This window comes from Oncorhynchus clarkii, chromosome 8 (assembly GCF_045791955.1).
Source record: "Oncorhynchus clarkii lewisi isolate Uvic-CL-2024 chromosome 8, UVic_Ocla_1.0, whole genome shotgun sequence".
In the NCBI taxonomy this organism is placed as follows: Eukaryota; Metazoa; Chordata; class Actinopteri; order Salmoniformes; family Salmonidae; genus Oncorhynchus; species Oncorhynchus clarkii.
Genome location: NC_092154.1, coordinates 4,818,386 through 4,838,765, shown reverse-complemented (window position 1 = coordinate 4,838,765; position 20,380 = coordinate 4,818,386). Strand labels below are relative to the sequence as shown.

The following is a 20,380-nucleotide window of genomic DNA, read 5'->3' as shown; positions in this document are numbered from 1 at the left end:
AAGCAAACCATGCAATAATCTGATTACAGCTTTCAGACAACAAAGCAGCCAAAAAGATATCCGCCGTATTGGATAGCCAACATTAGTCAGAAATAGCATTATAAATATTCACTTACCTTTAATGATCTTCATCAGAATGCACTCCCAGGAATCCCAGTTCCACATTAAATGTTTGATTTAGTTCAATAATGTCCAACATTTATGTCCAAAGAGCTACTTTTGTTAGCATGTTTGGTAAACAAATCCATGACGCGCGTTCCCTAGTTGCAGACGAAATGTCAAAAAGTTCCAATACTGTCCGTAGAAACATGTCAAACAATGTATGGAATCAATCTTTAGGATGTTTTTAACATAAATCTGCAATAACGTTCCAACCGTAGAATTCCATTGTCTTCAGAAGTGCGATGGAATAGAGCTCCCTCTCATGTGAACGCGCATGGTCAGAGCATGGTCAGCTCATGGCAGACCTGACTCATTCCTCTCTCATTCGGTCCCACTTCACAGTAGAATCCTCAAAGAAGTTTCTAAAGACGGTTGACATCTAGTGGAAGCCTTAGGAAGTGCAACGTAACCAATATCCCCCACCGTTTATTCAATAGGGGCTGGGTTTAAAATTGACCAACCTCAGTTTTCCCAAATCCTGTTTGGATTTCTTCTCAGGTTTTTGCCTGCCGTATGAGTTCTGTTATACTCACAGACATCATTCAAAAAGTTTTAGAAATATCAGAGTGTTTTCTATCCAATTCTACTAATAATATGCATATATTAGCAACTGGGACTGAGGAGCAGGCAGTTTATTCTGGGCCCCTCTGGGCACCTTTCATCCAAGCTACTCAATACTGCCCCTGCAGTCATAAGAAGTTATTTTAATAGAACTAACACTACAATCATACAGTAACGTTACAGTGTACAGTCAGTAAGCAATTACACCGGCGGGTCCCGGTGCAATAAATTAATAATACCAAAAGCTAACCTTGACTTGGAAGAGTTCCAGTGTTGTGTTGGATAGTCATAGCCGGATAGCTAACATAAAATTCCTCTCTTTGAGCCTGGTGTTTGAGTAACTAAACTAGCCAGTAGCATTTTTTCACAAGTAAGTGAAACTGAAAGTGAAAGAAAATGACACGCTCTCTCTCTTGCTTGAAATTCATTAATAGAAAACTCTTCAACTATTGTCTTTCTCTCTCTTTGAGTCAACTACTCATCAGTTTTCATGCACTGCATTGCTAGCTAGCTGGAACTTATGCTTTCAGTACTAGATTCATTATCTGATCCTTTGATTGGGTGGACAACATGTCAGTTCATGCTGCAAGAGCTCTGATAAGCTGGAAGACGTCCTCCCGGAAGTTGTCATAATTACTGTGTAAGTCTATGGAAGGGGGTGAGAACCATGAGCCTCCTATGTTTTGTATTGATGTCAATGTACCTAGAGGAGGACGGAAGCTAGCTGTCCTCCGGCTACACCATGGTGCTACCCTATAGAGTGCTGTTGAGGTTACTGTAGACTTTAATTTCAAAACAGTGTGTTTTAATCAATTATTTATTTACATGTGAATATATTTAGTATAGTATTACAACTTTTTCAATGTTTTAAAATGTTTATTTTTATGAAATTCACTGAGAAGGTTGGTCCTCCCCTTCCTCCTCTGAGGAGCCTCCACTGGTGTAGTCAGCGTTTTGATCTATAGAATATAATTATGACTCCGAGGCAGATACTGACAGACATAAATCCTGTTCCCCTTGGGGTTGATCCCTAACCAATACATTCATTAAATCTAACAATGACAGAGCTGCCGTTTCAATAGCACACAATGTAGTATGTGTGGATGGATGGATAGGGGGAATTTCAATTTGAATAGGTTATTGTTGTGGAATTTGTATAAGAATCAATGCTTTGCCCGAGTTTTCCCATCTGGAAAAACAAGCATAGTTCAAATTCATTACTGCCTAGTAAAAATATAAAAACGTACACATGTGATTTTGCAGGCCATAAAGAGAGGCTTTCAGAAGAGAGAGCCGGCATCCCAAATGGTACCCTATTTCCTATATAAGTGCACTACTTTTGACCAGAGCTCTATGGGCTCTGGTTAAAAAGTAGTGCACTATAAAGGGAATAGTGTGCCGTTTGGGATGCCGGCAAAGAGTTTCTCCTTGCTCTCAGAACAGTCGTCAGGCCAGCTGGGAAAAACACTGAATGGTGTTTTATTATATTTTATTTATACGGTGTTCTAGAATGGGACAAATCTGGCTCCGCAAGCATACTGCAGCAATGAAACTGACTCTGGGTCTGCTTCCCAAAATGGCACCCTATTCTCTATATAGTATACTACTTTAGACCAGGGCCCATAGGGGTTGGTATATAGTATACTACTTTAGACCAGGGCTCATAGGGGTTGGTATATAGTATACTACTTTAGACCAGGACCCATAGGGGTTGGTATATAGCATACTATTTTAGACCAGGACCCTTAGGGGTTGGTATATAGTATACTACTTTAGACCAGGACCCATAGGGGTTGGTATATAGTATACTACTTTAGACCAGGGCTCATAGGGGTTGGTATATAGTATACTACTTTAGACCAGGGCTCTTAGGGGTTGGTATATAGTATACTACTGTAGACCAGGACCCATAGGGGTTAGTTTGCCCAAAACCCTATGAATAGGGAATATGGGTTAGTATATAGCATACTACTTTAGACCAGGACCCATAAGGGTTGGTATATAGTATACTACTTTAGACCAGGACCCTTAGGGGTTGGTATATAGTATACTACTTTAGACCAGGACCCTTAGGGGTTGGTATATAGTATACTACTTTAGACCAGGACCCTATGAACAGGGAATATGGGTTAGTGTATAGTATACTACTTTAGACCAGGACCCTTAGGGGTTGGTATATAGTATACTACTTTAGACCAGGACCCTATGAACAGGGAATATGGGTTAGTGTATAGTATACTACTTTAGACCAGGACCCTTAGGGGTTGGTATATAGTATACTACTTTAGACCAGGACCCTATGAACAGGGAATATGGGTTAGTATATAGTATACTACTTTAGACCAGGACCCTATGAATAGGCAATATGGGTTGGTATATAGTATACTACTTTAGACCAGGACCCATAAGGGTTGGTATATAGTATACTACTTTAGACCAGGGCTCATAGGGGTTGGTATATAGTATACTACTTTAGACCAGGGCCCATGGGGGTTGGTATATAGTATACTACTTTAGACCAGGGCCCATAGGGGTTGGTACAGAGTATACTACTTTAGACCAGGACCCATAAGGGTTGGTATATAGTATACTACTTTAGACCAGGACCCATGGGGGTTGGTATATAGTATACTACTTTAGACCAGGACCCATGGGGGTTGGTATATAGTATACTACTTTAGACCAGGACCCATAGGGGTTGGTACAGAGTATACTACTTTAGAACAGGACCCATAGGGGTTGGTATATAGTATACTACTTTAGACCAGGACCCATAGGGGTTGGTATATAGTATACTACTTTAGACCAGGACCCTTAGGGGTTGGTACAGAGTATACTACTTTAGACCAGGACCCTTAGGGGTTGGTATATAGTATACTACTTTAGACCAGGACCCTTAGGGGTTGGTACAGAGTATACTACTTTAGACCAGGACCCTTAGGGGTTGGTATATAGTATACTACTTTAGACCAGGACCCTTAGGGGTTGGTATATAGTATACTACTTTAGACCAGGGCTCATAGGGGTCGGTATATAGTATACTACTTTAGACCAGGACCCTATGAACAGGGAATATGGGTTAGTGTATAGTATACTACTTTAGACCAGGACCCTATGAACTGGCAATATGGGTTGGTATATAGTATACTACTTTAGACCAGGACCCATAAGGGTTGGTATATAGTATACTACTTTAGACCAGGGCCCATAGAGGTTGGTACAGAGTATACTACTTTAGACCAGGGCCCATAGAGGTTGGTACAGAGTATACTACTTTAGACCAGGACCCATAGGGGTTGGTATATAGTATACTACTTTAGACCAGGGCCCATAGAGGTTGGTACAGAGTATACTACTTTAGACCAGGACCCATAGGGGTTGGTATATAGTATACTACTTTAGACCAGGGCCCATAGAGGTTGGTACAGAGTATACTACTTTAGACCAGGACCCATAGGGGTTGGTATATAGTATACTACTTTAGACCAGGGCTCATAGGGGTTGGTATATAGTATACTACTGTAGACCAGGACCCATACGGGTTAGTTTGCCCAAAACCCTATGAATAGGGAATATGGGTTAGTATATAGCATACTACTTTAGACCAGGACCCATAAGGGTTGGTATATAGTATACTACTTTAGACCAGGACCCATGGGGGTTGTTATATAGTATACTACTTTAGACCAGGACCCATAGGGGTTGGTATATAGTATACTACTTTAGACCAGGACCCATAGGGGTTGGTATATAGTATACTACTTTAGACCAGGACCCATAGGGGTTGGTATATAGTATACTACTTTAGACCAGGACCCTTAGGGGTTGGTATATAGTATACTACTTTAGACCAGGACCCATGGGGGTTGGTATATAGTATACTACTTTAGACCAGGACCCTATGAACAGGGAATATGGGTTAGTGTATAGTATACTACTTTAGACCAGGACTCTATGAATAGGGAATATTGGTTAGTATATAGTATACTACTTTAGACCAGGACCCTATGAATAGGCAATATGGGTTGGTATATAGTATACTACTTTAGACCAGGGCCCATAGGGGTTGGTACAGAGTATACTACTTTAGACCAGGACCCATAGGGGTTGGTATATAGTATACTACTTTAGACCAGGACCCATAGGGGTTGGTATATAGTATACTACTTTAGACCAGGACCCTTAGGGGTCGGTATATAGTATACTACTTTAGACCAGGACCCTTAGGGGTTGGTACAGAGTATACTACTTTAGACCAGGACCCTTAGGGGTTGGTACAGAGTATACTACTTTAGACCAGGACCCTTAGGGGTTGGTATATAGTATACTACTTTAGACCAGGACCCATAGGGGTTGGTATATAGTATACTACTTTAGACCAGGACCCTATGAACAGGGAATATGGGTTAGTGTATAGTATACTACTTTAGACCAGGACCCTATGAATAGGCAATATGGGTTAGTATATAGTATACTACTTTAGACCAGGACCCATAGGGGTTGGTATATAGTATACTACTTTAGACCAGGGCTCATAGGGGTTGGTATATAGTATACTACTTTAGACCAGGGCTCATAGGGGTTGGTATATAGTATACTACTGTAGACCAGGACCCATAGGGGTTAGTTTGCCCAAAACCCTATGAATAGGGAATATGGGTTAGTATATAGCATACTACTTTAGACCAGGACCCATAAGGGTTGGTATATAGTATACTACTTTAGACCAGGGCCCATAGAGGTTGGTACAGAGTATACTACTTTAGACCAGGACCCATAGGGGTTGGTACAGAGTATACTACTTTAGACCAGGACCCATAGGGGTTGGTATATAGTATACTACTTTAGACCAGGACCCTTAGGGGTTGGTACAGAGTATACTACTTTAAACCAGGACCCTTAGGGGTCGGTATATAGTATACTACTTTAGACCAGGACCCTTAGGGGTCGGTATATAGTATACTACTTTAGACCAGGACCCTTAGGGGTTGGTACAGAGTATACTACTTTAGACCAGGACCCATAGGGGTTGGTATATAGTATACTACTTTAGACTAGGACCCTTAGGGGTCGGTACAGAGTATACTACTTTAGACCAGGGCCCATAGAGGTTGGTACAGAGTATACTACTTTAGACCAGGACCCATAGGGGTTGGTACAGAGTATACTACTTTAGACCAGGACCCATAGGGGTTGGTATATAGTATACTACTTTAGACCAGGACCCTTAGGGGTTGGTATATAGTATACTACTTTAGACCAGGACCCTTAGGGGTCGGTATATAGTATACTTTAGACCAGGACCCTTAGGGGTCGGTATATAGTATACTACTTTAGACCAGGACCCTATGAACAGGGAATATGGGTTAGTGTATAGTATACTACTTTAGACCAGGACCCTATGAACAGGGAATATGGGTTAGTGTATAGTATACTACTTTAGACCAGGACCCTATGAATAGGCAATATGGGTTAGTATATAGTATACTACTTTAGACCAGGACCCATAAGGGTTGGTATATAGTATACTACTTTAGACCAGGACCCATAGGGGTTGGTATATAGTATACTACTTTAGACCAGGACCCTTAGGGGTTAGTATATAGTATACTACTTTAGACCAGGACCCTATGAATAGGGAATATGGTTATTTGGATGTAAACATGTCAAATCTTTGTACTCTATGTGAACTGTGTACTTCCGTTGTAGAAATATTCACATATCTGGTAAAGAGGTCCTTTTAGACAACATTTCTGTGAGACTTGAAACGAAAGACAGGTTCTGACTGATGATTAACTCACTATCTAAAACCAGCTGCACGGGCTTGACAACAGACAACAGTAAGAAAGCAAAACACAATGCTGTCTGCATCCCAATAAGCTGTAGACAGACTGTTTGTGAACAGATGAACACAAACACGTCTTTGCAGCAGGAGAAAGATAAGCTTGTTTAGCTCACATCAAATTAATGGTGCAATTGATTGTCTACAACTGTAGACAGACTGAATCGTTCCAGAAGTAAATCGAATCAAGTAAAACAGCCCCGGACCATTATTCCTCCTCCATCAAACTTTACAGTTGGCACTATGCATTGGTGTAGGTAGCGTTGTCCTGACATCCGCCTAACCCAGAAGCGTGATGCATGACTCCAGAGAACGTGTTTCCGCTGCTCCAGAGCTTTACACCACTACAACCAACGCTTGGAATTGGGGATCTTAGGCTTGTGTGCGGCTGCTCGGCCATGGAAACCCATTTCATGAAGCTCCCAACAAACAGTTGTTGTGCGGACGTTGCTTCCCAGAGGCCGTTTGGAACAAGGCAGTGAGTGTTGCAACCGAGGACAGGCAATTTTTTGCGAGCTTCGCGCTAAGCCCTTCAGCAGTCCGCGGTCCCGTTCTGTGAGCTTGTGTGGACTACCACTTTGTGGCTGAGCCGTTGTTGCTCTTAGACATTTCCGCTTCACAGTAACATCACTTAGAGTTGAACCAGATCAGCTCTAGCAAACTGTGACACGTTGAAAGTCACTGAGCTCTTCGATAAGACCATTCTAATAACAATGTTTGTCTATGGAGCATGCATGGCTGTGTGGTCTGAAATAGCCGAATCCACTCACTCCACAAATTTCAAAGGGGTCTCCACATATTTTGGTATATGCATATATACAGTAACAGTTAAAAGTTTGGACACACCTACTCAGTCAAGGGTTTTTCTTTATTTCTACTATTTTCTACATTCTAGAATAACAGTGAAGACTCCAAAACTATGAAAGAACACATATGGTATCATGTAGTAACCAAAAAAGTGTTAAACAAATTAAAATGTATTTTATATGGGAGATTCTTCAAAGTTGTCACCCTTTGCCTTGATGACAGATTTGCACACTCTTGGCATTCTCTCAACCAGCTTCACCTGGAAGGCTTTTCCAACAGTCTTGAAGGAGTTCCAACATGAGCACTTGTTGAGCACTTGTTGGCTGCTTTTCCTTCACTCTGCGGTCAAACTCATCCCAAACCATCTCAATTGGGTTGAGGTCGGGTGATCGTGGAGGTCAGGTCATCTGATGCAGCACTCCACCCCTCTCCTTGGTCAAATAGCCCTTACACAGCCTGTTTTGGGTCATTGTCCTGTTGAAAAACAAATGATAGTCCCAACTAAGCGCAACCTAGATGGGATGGGGTATCGCTGCAGAATGCTGTGGTAGCCATGCTGGTTAAGTGTGCCTTGAATTCTAAATAAATCACAGAAAGTGTCCCCAGTAAAGCACCCCCACACCTCCTCCTCCATGCTTCACGGTGGGAACCACACATGTGGTGATCATCCTGCTCTGCGTCTCACAAAGACACAGTGGTTGTTACCTTGTCACAACACAACTGATTGGCACAAACGCAAGGCACACCTGTTAATTGAAATGCATTCCAGGCATTCTAAGCAGCCAACAAGTGCTCAGCATATGTGGGAACTCCTTCAAGACTGTTGGAAAAGCATTCCAAGGTGAAGCTGGTTGAGAGAATGCCTAGTGACCCCTCTGCGGCGTCACAAAGAACCGGATGCATCGGTTTTTTAAGGGAAATGGAAAGAGAGCCTGTGACGCTACTTGGACGACATGGTTCACGTTATGTCGAGCAAAAACAAAACACTGCATTCTACAGTAAGAACTTCATACCAACGGTCAGGCGTGGGTGGTGTGATGGTTTTGGGATGCTTTGCTGCCTCACATCTTAACATTGAAGTAACCATGAATTCTGCCCCGTATCAGAGAATTCTACAGGAGAATGTCAGGCCATCTGTCCGTAGGGGCATTGGGTGTTGCATAACTTTGTTTATTAAAACAATTAGTATCCATTTTTTGTGTCATTTGTTTACTTGAGTTCCCTTTATCTAATACTAGGTTTTGGTTGAAAATCTGATTACATTTAAGTGAGAAAAATAGGCAAAAATAGAGAAAATCAGAAAGTGGGCAAAAAACGTTTTAAAGGCACTGCAGGAGATTTGCTGGTGGGAATAACAACACTGCTATTGATTCTGGACTGTATAGCTGTGTCTCATTGGATGGCCTGTACATGCATTCGGCTGCTCTGTTAATAATCAATTAAGTTCGAATGGGAGATTGAATGTGAGATGGGAAAAAGCTTTCTGCTTTGGCTGTAACAAAACATCCCTGGAACGTCTCTGTTATGTTGTGAGGAAGCCAGATTAAAAAGGCTTTTTAAAGCACAGCCGTTGTTCGGTCGGTGGGTCTGAATCTCACATAAAAGAGAGACTTGTGACATTACGTTAAGGAGGTGAGTTATCACTTAATTGTGTGGTGGAGATTGTACTAAGAGGGGGACAGATGAGGCTATTTTGGGATGGAGGTGGAGGCTGAATTCCAGGCGTCCTGTCCTGTACTGTCCTCTCCTCTCCTCTCCTCTCCTCTCCTCTCCTCTCCTCTCCTCTCCATCTTTAAATGAAATTATGGGCAGAAAGACAAATTAAACGCCATCTTTCATCGAATCAGATGGCTTATTCGTCACAAAACCATTGGAGGTTGCTAATTATTTTAATGATTATTTCATTGGCAAAGTGGGCAAACTTAGGCAGGAAATGCCAACAACGAACAGTGAGAAATTGTATTCATGCATAAAAATAAAATTAAAATACAAGAAAAGCATTGCAAGTTTGAATTTTGTAAAGTTAATGTGGGAGAGGTGGAAAAATATTGACAAACCTCCTGGCATTGACAACTTAGATGGAAAGCTACTGAGGATGGTAGCTGACTCTATAGCCACTCCTACTGAGGATGGTAGCTGACTTTATAGCCACTCCTACTGAGGATGGTAGCTGACTCTATAGCCACTCCTACTGAGGATGGTAGCTGACTCTATAGCCACTCCTACTGAGGATGGTAGCTGACTCTATAGCCACTCCTACTGAGGATGGTAGCTGACTTTATAGCCACTCCTACTGAGGATGGTAGCTGACTCTATAGCCACTCCTACTGAGGATGGTAGCTGACTCTATAGCCACTCCTACGGAGGATGGTAGCTGACTCTATAGCCACTCCTTTCTATCATATTGTTGTTGTATCTGTCCTCAGGCCTGGAGGGAAGCCAAAGTAATTCCGTTACCCAAGAGTGGTAAAGTGGCCTTTACTGGTTCTAGCAGCAGACCTATAAGCTTGCTGCCACTTAAAAATGTAATTTTCTGGATTTTCTCCTCTCCTCTCCTCTCCTCTCCTCTCCTCTCCTCTCCTCTCCTCTCCTCTCCTCACCTCTCCTCACCTCTCCTCTCTTCTCTGAGCTATAACAAGCCCATAGATACCAAGATAATGCAACTGTAATTCTGAGATAACAACCACCATTAATCTTCCTGAGGTCAGGGAGTTATCACTGTTAGCGATATTACTAATAGATATAGTATGTTCTTTGCAGTAGCCTACAAGGAGTGTGCCTGAAGTGCTTAATCCTCTCATTTTCAGTAAGTTTCAGGAGTACAGTTCAAGACGTGTGTGGTTGAGAGGTAAAGCATTATTGTGTGTCATTGAGAGGTAAAGCATTATCGTGTGCGGTTGAGAGGTAAAGCATTATCATGTGTGGTTGAGAGGTAAAGCATTAATGTGTGTGTGGTTGAGAAGTAAAACATTATCATGTGTGTCGTTGAAAGGTAAAGCATTATCATATGTGTCGCTGAGAGATAAAGCATTGTCATGTGTGTGGTTGAGGGGTAAAGCATTATCATGTGTGGCTGAGAGGTAAAGCATTATCATGTGTGTCATTGCGAGGTAAAGCATTATCATGTGTGTGGTTGAGAGGTAAAGTATTATCATGTGTGTGGTTGAGAGGTAAAGCATTATCATGTGTGTCACTGAAAGGTAAAGCATTATCATGTACGATTGAGAGGTAAAGCATTATCATGTATGGTTGAGAGGTAAAGCATTATCATGTGTGGTTGAGAGGTAAATCATTATCATGTGTGGTTGAGAGGTAACGCATTATCATGTGTGGCTGAGAGGTAAAGCATTATTGTGTGTGGTTGAGAGGTAAAGCATTATCATGCGTGTCATTGAAAGGTAAAGCATTATCATGTACGGTTGAGAGGTAAAGCATTATCATGTATGATTGAGAGGTAAAGCATTATCATGTGTGGTTGAGAGGTAAATCATTATCATGTGTGGTTGAGAGGTAACGCATTATCATGTGTTGCTGAGGGGTAAAGCATTATCATGTGTGGTTGAGAGGTAAAGCATTATCATGTGTGGTTGTGAGGTAAAGCATTATCATGTGTGGTCGAGAGGTAAAGCATTATCACATGTGTGTCGTTGAGAGGTAAAACATTTTCACGTGTGGTCATTCATCACTCACTTCCAATCACTACTTAAACTACACCATCACTACTTTTAACCACATCATCACAACTTAAACCACACCATCATCTCCTTCACATTCATTCCACCATGTCCATCTGTGCTGACTGGGAGTACAGACAGCTATTGAAGCCTCAGTCGATTGGTCACGGCCCCACCGATTTCAGACGCAGCCATCGGCGTAGCCCAGGACCCGATTTGAAGTGTTTTAGAGTGTGTGTCAGAATCCTGATTACCCGGAGTGAGATAGAGTTGCTTAATTTCACAGCAGCCTGCAGCAATGTGGAGAGAGAGAGAGAGAGAGAGAGAGAGAGAGAGAGAGAGAGAGAGAGAGAGAGAGAGAGAGAGAGAGAGAGAGAGAGAGAGAGAGAGAGAGAGAGAGAGAGAGAGAGAGAGAGAGAGAGAGAGAGAGAGAGAGAGAGAGAGAGAGAGAGAGAGAGAGAGAGAGAGAGACTGTGCAATTCTTACTTTGTTACCCCAGGAATTATTAGGTTTTATTACATACAGTCGGGAGGAACTATTGGAAATAAGAGCAACGTCAACTCACCAACATTATGACCAGGAATACGACTTTCCCGAAGCGGATCCTCTGTTTGGTCCACCACCCAGGACAATGGATCGGATCCCAGCCGGCGAACCAAAACAATGGCGCCGCAGAAGGGGCAGACGGAGCGGTCTTCTGGTCAGGCTCCGTAGACGGGCACATCGCCCACACATCGTATGCTCCCTAGTATACTATACTACTAGCCATTGTCCAGTCTCTTGACAACAAGGTAGACGAAATCCAAGCAAGGGTTGCCTTCCAGAGAGACATCAGAGATTGTAACGTTCTTTGTTTCATGGAAACATGGCTCACTCGGGATATACGTTATCTGAGTCGGTACAGCCAGCTGGTTTCTTCACGCATCACGCCGACAGAAACAAGCATCTCTCTTGTAAGAAGAGGGGCGGGGGGGGTATGCCTTATGATTAACGAGTCGTGGTGTGATCATAACAACATACAGGAACTCAAGTCCTTTTGTTCACCTGACCTAGAATTTCTTACAATCAAATGCAGACCGCATTATCTACCAAGAGAATTCTCTTCGATCATAACCACAGTCGTGTATATCCCCCCCAAGCAGACACATCGACGGCCCTGAAAGAACTTCATTGGACTCTAACTGGAAACCACATATCCTGAGGCTGCATTTATTGTAGCTGGGGATTTTAACAAGGTTAATCTGAAAACAAGGCTCCCTAATTTTTATCAGCATATCGAATGTGCGACCCGGGCTGGCAAAACCATGGATCATTGTTACTCTAACTTCCACGGCGCATATAAAGCCCTCCCCTGCCCTCCTTTCGGAAAATCTGACCACGACTCCATTTTGTTGCTCCCAGCCTATAGACAGAAACTAAAACAGGAAGCGCCCAAACTCAGGTCTGTTCAATGCTCGTCCGACCAATCGGATTCCACGCTTCAAGATTGCTTCGATCACGTGGACTGGGATATGTTCCGCATAGCGTCGGACAATAACATTGATGAATACGCTGATTCGTTGAGCGAGTTTATTAGCAAGTGCATCGGTGATGTTGTACTCACAGCATCTATAAAAACATTCCCCAACCAGAAACCGGATTGATGGCAGCATTTGTGCAAAACTGAAAGCATGAACCACTGCTTTTAATTAGGGCATGGTGACCGCAAATATGACCGAATACAAACAGTGTAGCTATTCCCTCCGCAAGGCAATCAAACAAGCTAAGGGTCAGTATAGAGACAAAGTAGAACCACAATTCCACGGCTCAGACACGAGGGGTATGTGGCAGGGTCTACAGTCAATCACGGACTACAAAAGGAAAACCAGCCCTGTTGCGGACCAGGATATCTTGCTCCCAGATAGACTGCCACTGACTCGGCCCGCTGCCAAAACCTGCGGGATCTCCTTCACTGCAACCAACGTGAGTAAAACGTTTAAACGTGTTAACCCTCGCAAGGCTGCCGGCCCAGACGGCATCCCCAGCCGCGTCTTCAGAGCATGCGCAGACCAGCTGGCTGGTGTGTTTACGGACATGTTCAATCAATCCTTATCCCAGTCTGCTGTGTAACAACATCTGATCCTCAACACTGGGGCCCCACAAGGGTGCGTTCTCAGCCATCTCCTGTACTCCCTGTTCACCCACGACTGCGTGGCCATGCACGCCTCCAACTCAATCATCAAGTTTGCGGACGACACTACAGTTTTAGGCTTGATTACCAACAACGACGAGACGGCCTACAGGGAGGAGGTGAGGGCCCTCGGAGTGTGGTGTCATGAAAATAACCTCACACTCAACATCAACAAAACAAAAGAGATGATTGTGGACTTCAGGAAATGGCAGAGGGAGCAGCCCCCTATCCACATCGACGGGACAGTAGTGGAGAAGGTGGAAAGTTTTAAGTTCCTCGGCGTACACATCATCAACTCGAAGCACAAGCATTTCGCTACACTCGCATTAACATCTGCTAACCATGTGTATGTGACAAATAAATTTGATTTGATTTGAGATGGGGAGAGAAAGAGAGAGAGTGGTAGTGACAAAAAGATCAGGATAGAGAAAGGGAGATGGGAAGAAAGAGAGAGACTTGGACTCTGTCAATAAAGCTGGGAGAACTATGGTAGAGAGAGGGATAGAGACAGTGGAGGCCCCTGGGAGCGGCTGGGAGAGCAGTCCTGAAGGCTACAGGCACTTAACCAGCCTCACCGGCTCATCAAATACTTTAAGCCTTTGCTCTAGCCTGCCTGGAGTGCCAGATGGGTTTAGTTTGCAGTTTTTTTATTTAAATTGTGCCAGCCAAGGTCAATCAAGCCCCACTCGAGACAGACAAACAGAGAGATGCAGAGAGACAGAGAGAGAGAGAGACAGAGACAGAGACAGAGAGAGACAGAGACAGAGAAGAGTGCAGGAAGAATAGCAGGGTCGTCCTCTTCAATACGTGGGGCTTCCTGTCATCTGTACGTCTGAAGGCAGAAAGCTACCTGAGGTGTGTGGGCGTTCAGAATGGTGAACTTACTAAATGACTAGAGTTGACTGTGCGATATTAGGTTGCTTCTGTGTAAATATTTTCTGTCTGGTCTTTAATGATTTGTATGTGGGATAGAACGTGATTGGTCTCAGGTAAAACACTTCTGCTCTGTTAATAATGTGTCAATAACAGTGTGTCCTACACACTGGTAATTAACTGTAATATACAATGATGTTAACGATGCACTGGTAAATAACTGTAAATTACAATGATGTTAAAGGTGCACTGGTAATTAACTGTAATTTACAATGATGTTAAAAAGGCACGGGTAAATAACTAATTTACAATGATGTTAAAGGTGCACTGGTAAATAACTGTAAATTACAATGATGTTAACGATGTACTGGTAAATAACTGTAAATTACAATGATGTTAAAGAGGCACTGGTAATTAACTGTAAATTACAATGATGTTAAAGGTGCACTGGTAAATAACTGTAATTTACAAGGATATTGCTGTTGATTTGATTTGATTTATATTATATGATTAAGAACCTCATTAACACCTCACTACAGACACTGAATCGATCATTTGATCGAAAGTGCCAATCCCATGGCCCATATTCTGTATGATGAAACTGAAGTCCAAGGTTAGTGTGACTGTACCTTGGTTGGAATGTTGAGGGTCAGGACACAGGCGTCAGAGTTTCCTTGGTTGGAGGGTTAGTGTGACTGTACCTTGGTTGGAATGTTAAGGGTCAGGACACAGGCGTCAGAGTTTCCTTGGTTGGAGGGTTAGTGTGACTGTACCTTGGTTGGAATGTTGAGGGTCAGGACACAGGCGTCAGAGTTTCCTTGGTTGGAGGGTTAGTGTGACTGTACCTTGGTTGGAATGTTAAGGGTCAGGACACAGGCGTCAGAGTTTCCTTGGTTGGAGGGTTAGTGTGACTGTACCTTGGTTGGAATGTTAAGGGTCAGGACACAGGCGTCAGAGTTTCCTTGGTTGGAGGGTTAGTGTGACTGTACCTTGGTTGGAATGTTAAGGGTCAGGACACAGGCGTCAGAGTTTCCTTGGTTGGAGGGTTAGTGTGACTGTACCTTGGTTGGAATGTTAAGGGTCAGGACACAGGCGTCAGAGTTTCCTTGGTTGGAGGGTTAGTGTGACTGTACCTTGGTTGGAATGTTAAGGGTCAGGACACAGGCGTCAGAGTTTCCTTGGTTGGAGGGTTAGTGTGACTGTACCTTGGTTGGAATGTTAAGGGTCAGGACACAGGCGTCAGAGTTTCCTTGGTTGGAGGGTTAGTGTGACTGTACCTTGGTTGGAATGTTAAGGGTCAGGACACAGGCGTCAGAGTTTCCTTGGTTGGAGGGTTAGTGTGACTGTACCTTGGTTGTGGGGTGTCGTGTCTTTACTATCATTAACTGAAGACATTGTTTTTATCAACGATTCTCTGTAATTAGTATTACGCGATCATACTGATTAATCATGTAACTGTAATTAACTAGGAAGTCGGGGCACCAAGGAAAAATATTCAGATTACAAAGTTATAATTTCCTAAAATAACTTTTCAGATATTTTATCTGATCAATTAGTCTTCGAATTATTAATTAATGAATTCATTAATTAATTATTTACTTTACCTCACGTTAGTCTCATTCCAAACGTTGTAAATTGTTGGTTATCTGCACGAACCCAGTCTTCACTATGGGTCATCCATACATCAATTGTCTTAAATCATTTATTTATGACTAACTAAGTAATTCACAGAAATGCTTAAACAAACAAACAAACAAGGTAAATGTGGTTACATGAAATTAAATGAGAATGTGCCCTAGTGGGCTAAACCGGCATAGTGGCTTGTTAGACAAAAGGGGAAGGGGGGGTCGACTAAGAAGAGTGATAATTATAACAATTGAAATGCTAATCCTTTGCACATGAACGCTCACTCATTCGGGAACAATTGCAATCAATATATATATTTACGCTCAGTGTGTCGTCTTGATCGCTGTTGAAAAGTGTGTTTCTTTTGTAGAATTGTCTGTCTCTCTCCCTCTCTCTCTCTGTCGTGGTTATAGTGGATAGTTCAGAGTGACATTCATTCGTTTCATTATAGAATTAAAGTTTTGGTGGTTGTCGTTCTTCGTGTTCAAGGGTTAGTGTTAGGGACCAGGGGTCAGGATTACCTTGGATGGAGGGTTAGTGTTGGGGGTCAGGGTTTCCTTGGTTGGAGCTGTTAGAGAGTGAGGGTTAGTGTAAGGGGTCAGGGTTACCTTGGTTGGAAGGTTAATGTTGGGGGTCAGGGTTACCTTGGTAGGAGGGATAGTGTTGGGGGTCAGGGGTCAGGGTTGTCTTGGTTGGAGGTTAGTGATAGGGGTCAGGGTTACCTTGGTTGGAGCTGTTGAAGAGTGAGGGTTAGTGTAAGGGGTCAGGGTTCAGGGTTACCTTGGTTGGAAGGTTAATGTTGGGGGTCAGGGTTACCTTGGTAGGAGGGATAGTGTTGGGGGTCAGGGGTCAGGGTTACCTTGGTTGGAGGGTTAATGTTGGGGGTCAGGGTTACCTTGGTAGGAGGGATAGTGTTGGGGGTCAGGGTTTCCTTGGTTGGAGCTGTTAAAGAGTGAGGGTTAGTGTAAGGGGTCAGGGTTACCTTGGTTGGAGGGTTAGTGTTGGGGGTCAGGGTTACCTTGGTTGGAGGGTTAATGTTGGGGGTCAGGGTTACCTTGGTAGGAGGGTTAGTGTTGGGGGTCAGGGTTATCTTGGTTGGAGGTTAGTGATAGGGGTCAGGGTTACCTTGGTTGGAGCTGTTGAAGAGTGAGGGTTAGTGTTAGGGGTCAGGGGTCAGGGTTACCTTGGTTGGAGCTGTTGAAGAGTGAGGGTTAGTGTTAGGGGTCAGGGGTCAGGGTTACCTTGGTTGGAGCTGTTGAAGAGTGAGGGTTAGTGTTAGGGGTCAGTGGTCAGGGTTACCTTGGTTGGAGCTGTTGGATGGGAAGCGGTCAGACTTCTTGAGGGTTCTGAAGTGAACCCTCTTGCTGGCCTGACTCTCTCCGTACAGACCAATAGACTGGACCTGGATAATATAGTCTGTCTCCTGGTCCAGATCCCACAGAACACAGCTTCTGCTGGTGGTGTTCACCTCTCTGATGAAGCGCTGGGTGTGGCCCTCCTGCCTCTGAGATATAACACAGAGATATAGGGTAGAAAGGTTTGAGTTGAGATGGAAACTAACTAACTCCCCACAGTCCTCCATATTCTCCCTGTCTAACTCCCCACAATCCTCCATGTTCTCCCTGTCTAACTCCCCACAGTCCTCCATGTTCTCCCTGTCTAACTCCCCACAGTCCTCCATGTTCTCCCTGTCTAACTCCCCACAGTCCTCCATATTCTCCCTGTCTAACTCCCCACAGTCCTCCATGTTCTCCCTATCTAACTCCTCACAGTCCTCCATGTTCTCCCTGCCTAACTCCCCACAGTCCTCCATGTTCTCCCTGTCTAACTCCCCACAGTCCTCCCTGTTCTCCCAGTCTAACTTCCCAGTCTTCCCTGTTCTCCCAGTCTAACTTCCCACAGTCCTCCATGTCTAATCCCACATTCTTCCCTATCTAACTCCCACAGTCCTATTCATCGAACTCCCCACAGTCCTTCCTATCTAACTCCCCACAGACCTTAATGATATATATGTTAATCTTAATGATAATAATGGTATTGTTTAACTCCACACAGTCCTCTCTGTCTAACTAACTCCCCACAGTCCTCCATGTTCTCCTTATCTAACTCCCCACAGTCCTCCATGTTCTCCCTGTCTAACTCCCCACAGTCCTCCATATTCTCCCTGTCTAAGTCCCCACAGTCCTCCATGTTCTCCTTATCTAACTCCCCACAGTCCTCCATGTTCTCCTTATCTAACTCCCCACAGTCCTCCATGTTCTCCTTATCTAACTCCCCACAGTCCTCCATGTTCTCCCTGTCTAACTCCCCACAGTCCTCCATATTCTCCCTGTCTAAGTCCCCACAGTCCTCCATGTTCTCCTTATCTAACTCCCCACAGTCCTGTGTTCTCCTTATCTAACTCCCCACAGTCCTCCCTGTCTAACTGCCTGCCGTCCTGTACCTTGACCTCTACTCTGGATTACCGACCTCTGCCTGACCTGACCCTGAGCCTGTCTGCCGTCCTGTACCTTGACCTCTACTCTGGATTACCGACCTCTGCCTGACCTGACCCTGAGCCTGCCTGCCGTCCTGTACCTTGACCTCTACTCTGGATTATCGACCTCTGCCTGACCTGACCCTGAGCCTGCCTGCCGTCCTGTACCTTGACCTCTACTCTGGATTACCAACCTCTGCCTGACCTGACCCTGAGCCTGCCTGCCGTCCTGTACCTTGGCCTCTACTCTGGATTACCGACCTCTGCCTGACCTGACCCTGAGCCTGCCTGCTGTCCTGAACCTTGACCTCTACTCTGGATTACCGACCTCTGCCTGTCCTGACCCTGAGCCTGCCTGCCGTCCTGAACCTTGACCTCTACTCTGGATTACCGACCTCTGCCTGTCCTGACCCTGAGCCTGCCTGCCGTCCTGAACCTTGACCTCTACTCTGCATTATTGACCCCTGCCTGCCTTGACCTGACGTTTGCCTTCCCCTGTTGTTACAATAAAACATTGTAACTTCAACACAGTCTGCACTTGGGTCTTACCTTGATACCTGATAGTATGAGTTTTGCACATGAAGAGACAAAGTTGTAACCAAATGCATATGTATCCAATGTTTCAAACTGTGTCACTAGTGTTGATATAATATCAGACAGAGTTCACTGTACATAATTCATAGGTCTATTACATTTAAACAAGAAGGAGGCTGTGTAACTACAGTATGCACATGTTGTATGTTTAAACATCAGTATGCATAGGTAGTTCCGCTACTACTACTACTACTACTACTACTACTACTACTACTACTACTACTACTACTATACTAATACTACTACACCACTCCCACCACCACTACTACTACTATACTGCTACTAAAACTATACTACTACTACTACTACTATACTAATACTACTATACTACTACCACCACTACTACTACTACTACACTACTACCACTATACTACTACTTCTATACTACTATACTACTACTACTACTACTACTACTACTACTACTACTACTACACTACTACCACTATACTACTACTTCTATACTACTATAGTACTGTACTACTACTGCTACTTCTACTACTACTACTATACTACTACTACTACTACTACTATACTACTACTACTACTACTACTATACTACTACTACTACTACTACTACTACTACACTACTACCACTATACTACTACTTCTATACTACTATACTACTATTACTACTACTACTACTACTACTACTACTACTACTACTACTACTACTACTACTTTTTCCCACATCTTGTTCAACTGTTACCACGCACCTGCCAAAAAAGATGGCTCAGATGTGCGAGTGCTTCTTGAAATTTTGAGTTGTAATGAATTTGCAAACATTTCAGAAAAAAATGTTTTTTTTTTGCTTTGTCATTATTTGGGGGTTATTGTGTGTAGATTGATACAACAACAAAAAAAGTTGGAAAAAGGCTGTAACACAACAAAATGTTTAAAAAGTCAAGGGGTTTGAATACTTTCTGAATGCATAAAGTATTACAGTAGTAAACATGCAGTGTATATATACGTCTCTATTCACCTTAAAACACATCGGACATTTAGCACATAAAATACTGATGTAAACAGAACCTCTACAGCAATGACATTTAGTAAATAAACATCTTAACAGTGGAATTCACTTAGCAAACTAAACCTTTACCAAGATCTCATCCACCCATTACATTTGTATATTTTGTCAACAAGACCATTAGGCTAGATAATAATAATAATTAATATTATGATAATTAATAACTATTAATAATAACTACATAGTAGTCACCTGCTGTGAGACGGAGAAGCCGATGATGACTTCACCCTCAGGTATCTCCCAGTAGACAGTGGCTGAGTCGGCCCTCAGGTGCATCACAGACACGTTGACAGGAGCAGGGGGACGGTCTGAGGAGAGAGGAACAAGAGCTTGTTAGGGGGAAAAGTACATTACGTAAGTCTCTGAAAGAGTTAGTTTCAAGGTGGTGCGACCGTCAGAGAGGCGGTCTGAGGAGAGAGGAACAATAGCATATAAAGGGGTGAGGATACAGAAGTAAAGAAATTATTTGTTTGTATTGGTACCAGGGGGTGTGACTGACTGTTTGTATCGGTACCAGGGGGTGTGACTGACCGTTTGTATCGGTACCAGGGGGTGTGACTGACTGTTT

General features: G+C 43.5%; 1 protein-coding gene across 1 annotated transcript in view; it reads right to left on the bottom strand.

Annotated features, from left to right (window-relative positions):
* LOC139415473 (fibronectin type III domain-containing protein 4-like) overlaps positions 1-20,380 on the bottom strand; it is a 60,127-nt gene that overhangs the window by 21,773 nt on the left and 17,974 nt on the right. The window contains exons 2-3 of the mRNA XM_071163567.1: positions 20,005-20,120; positions 17,015-17,219 (exon numbers count right to left, since the gene is read on the bottom strand). Of these exons, the coding sequence (XP_071019668.1) occupies positions 17,015-17,219; positions 20,005-20,120 (321 nt within the window). The remainder of the gene's footprint in view (positions 1-17,014; positions 17,220-20,004; positions 20,121-20,380) is intronic.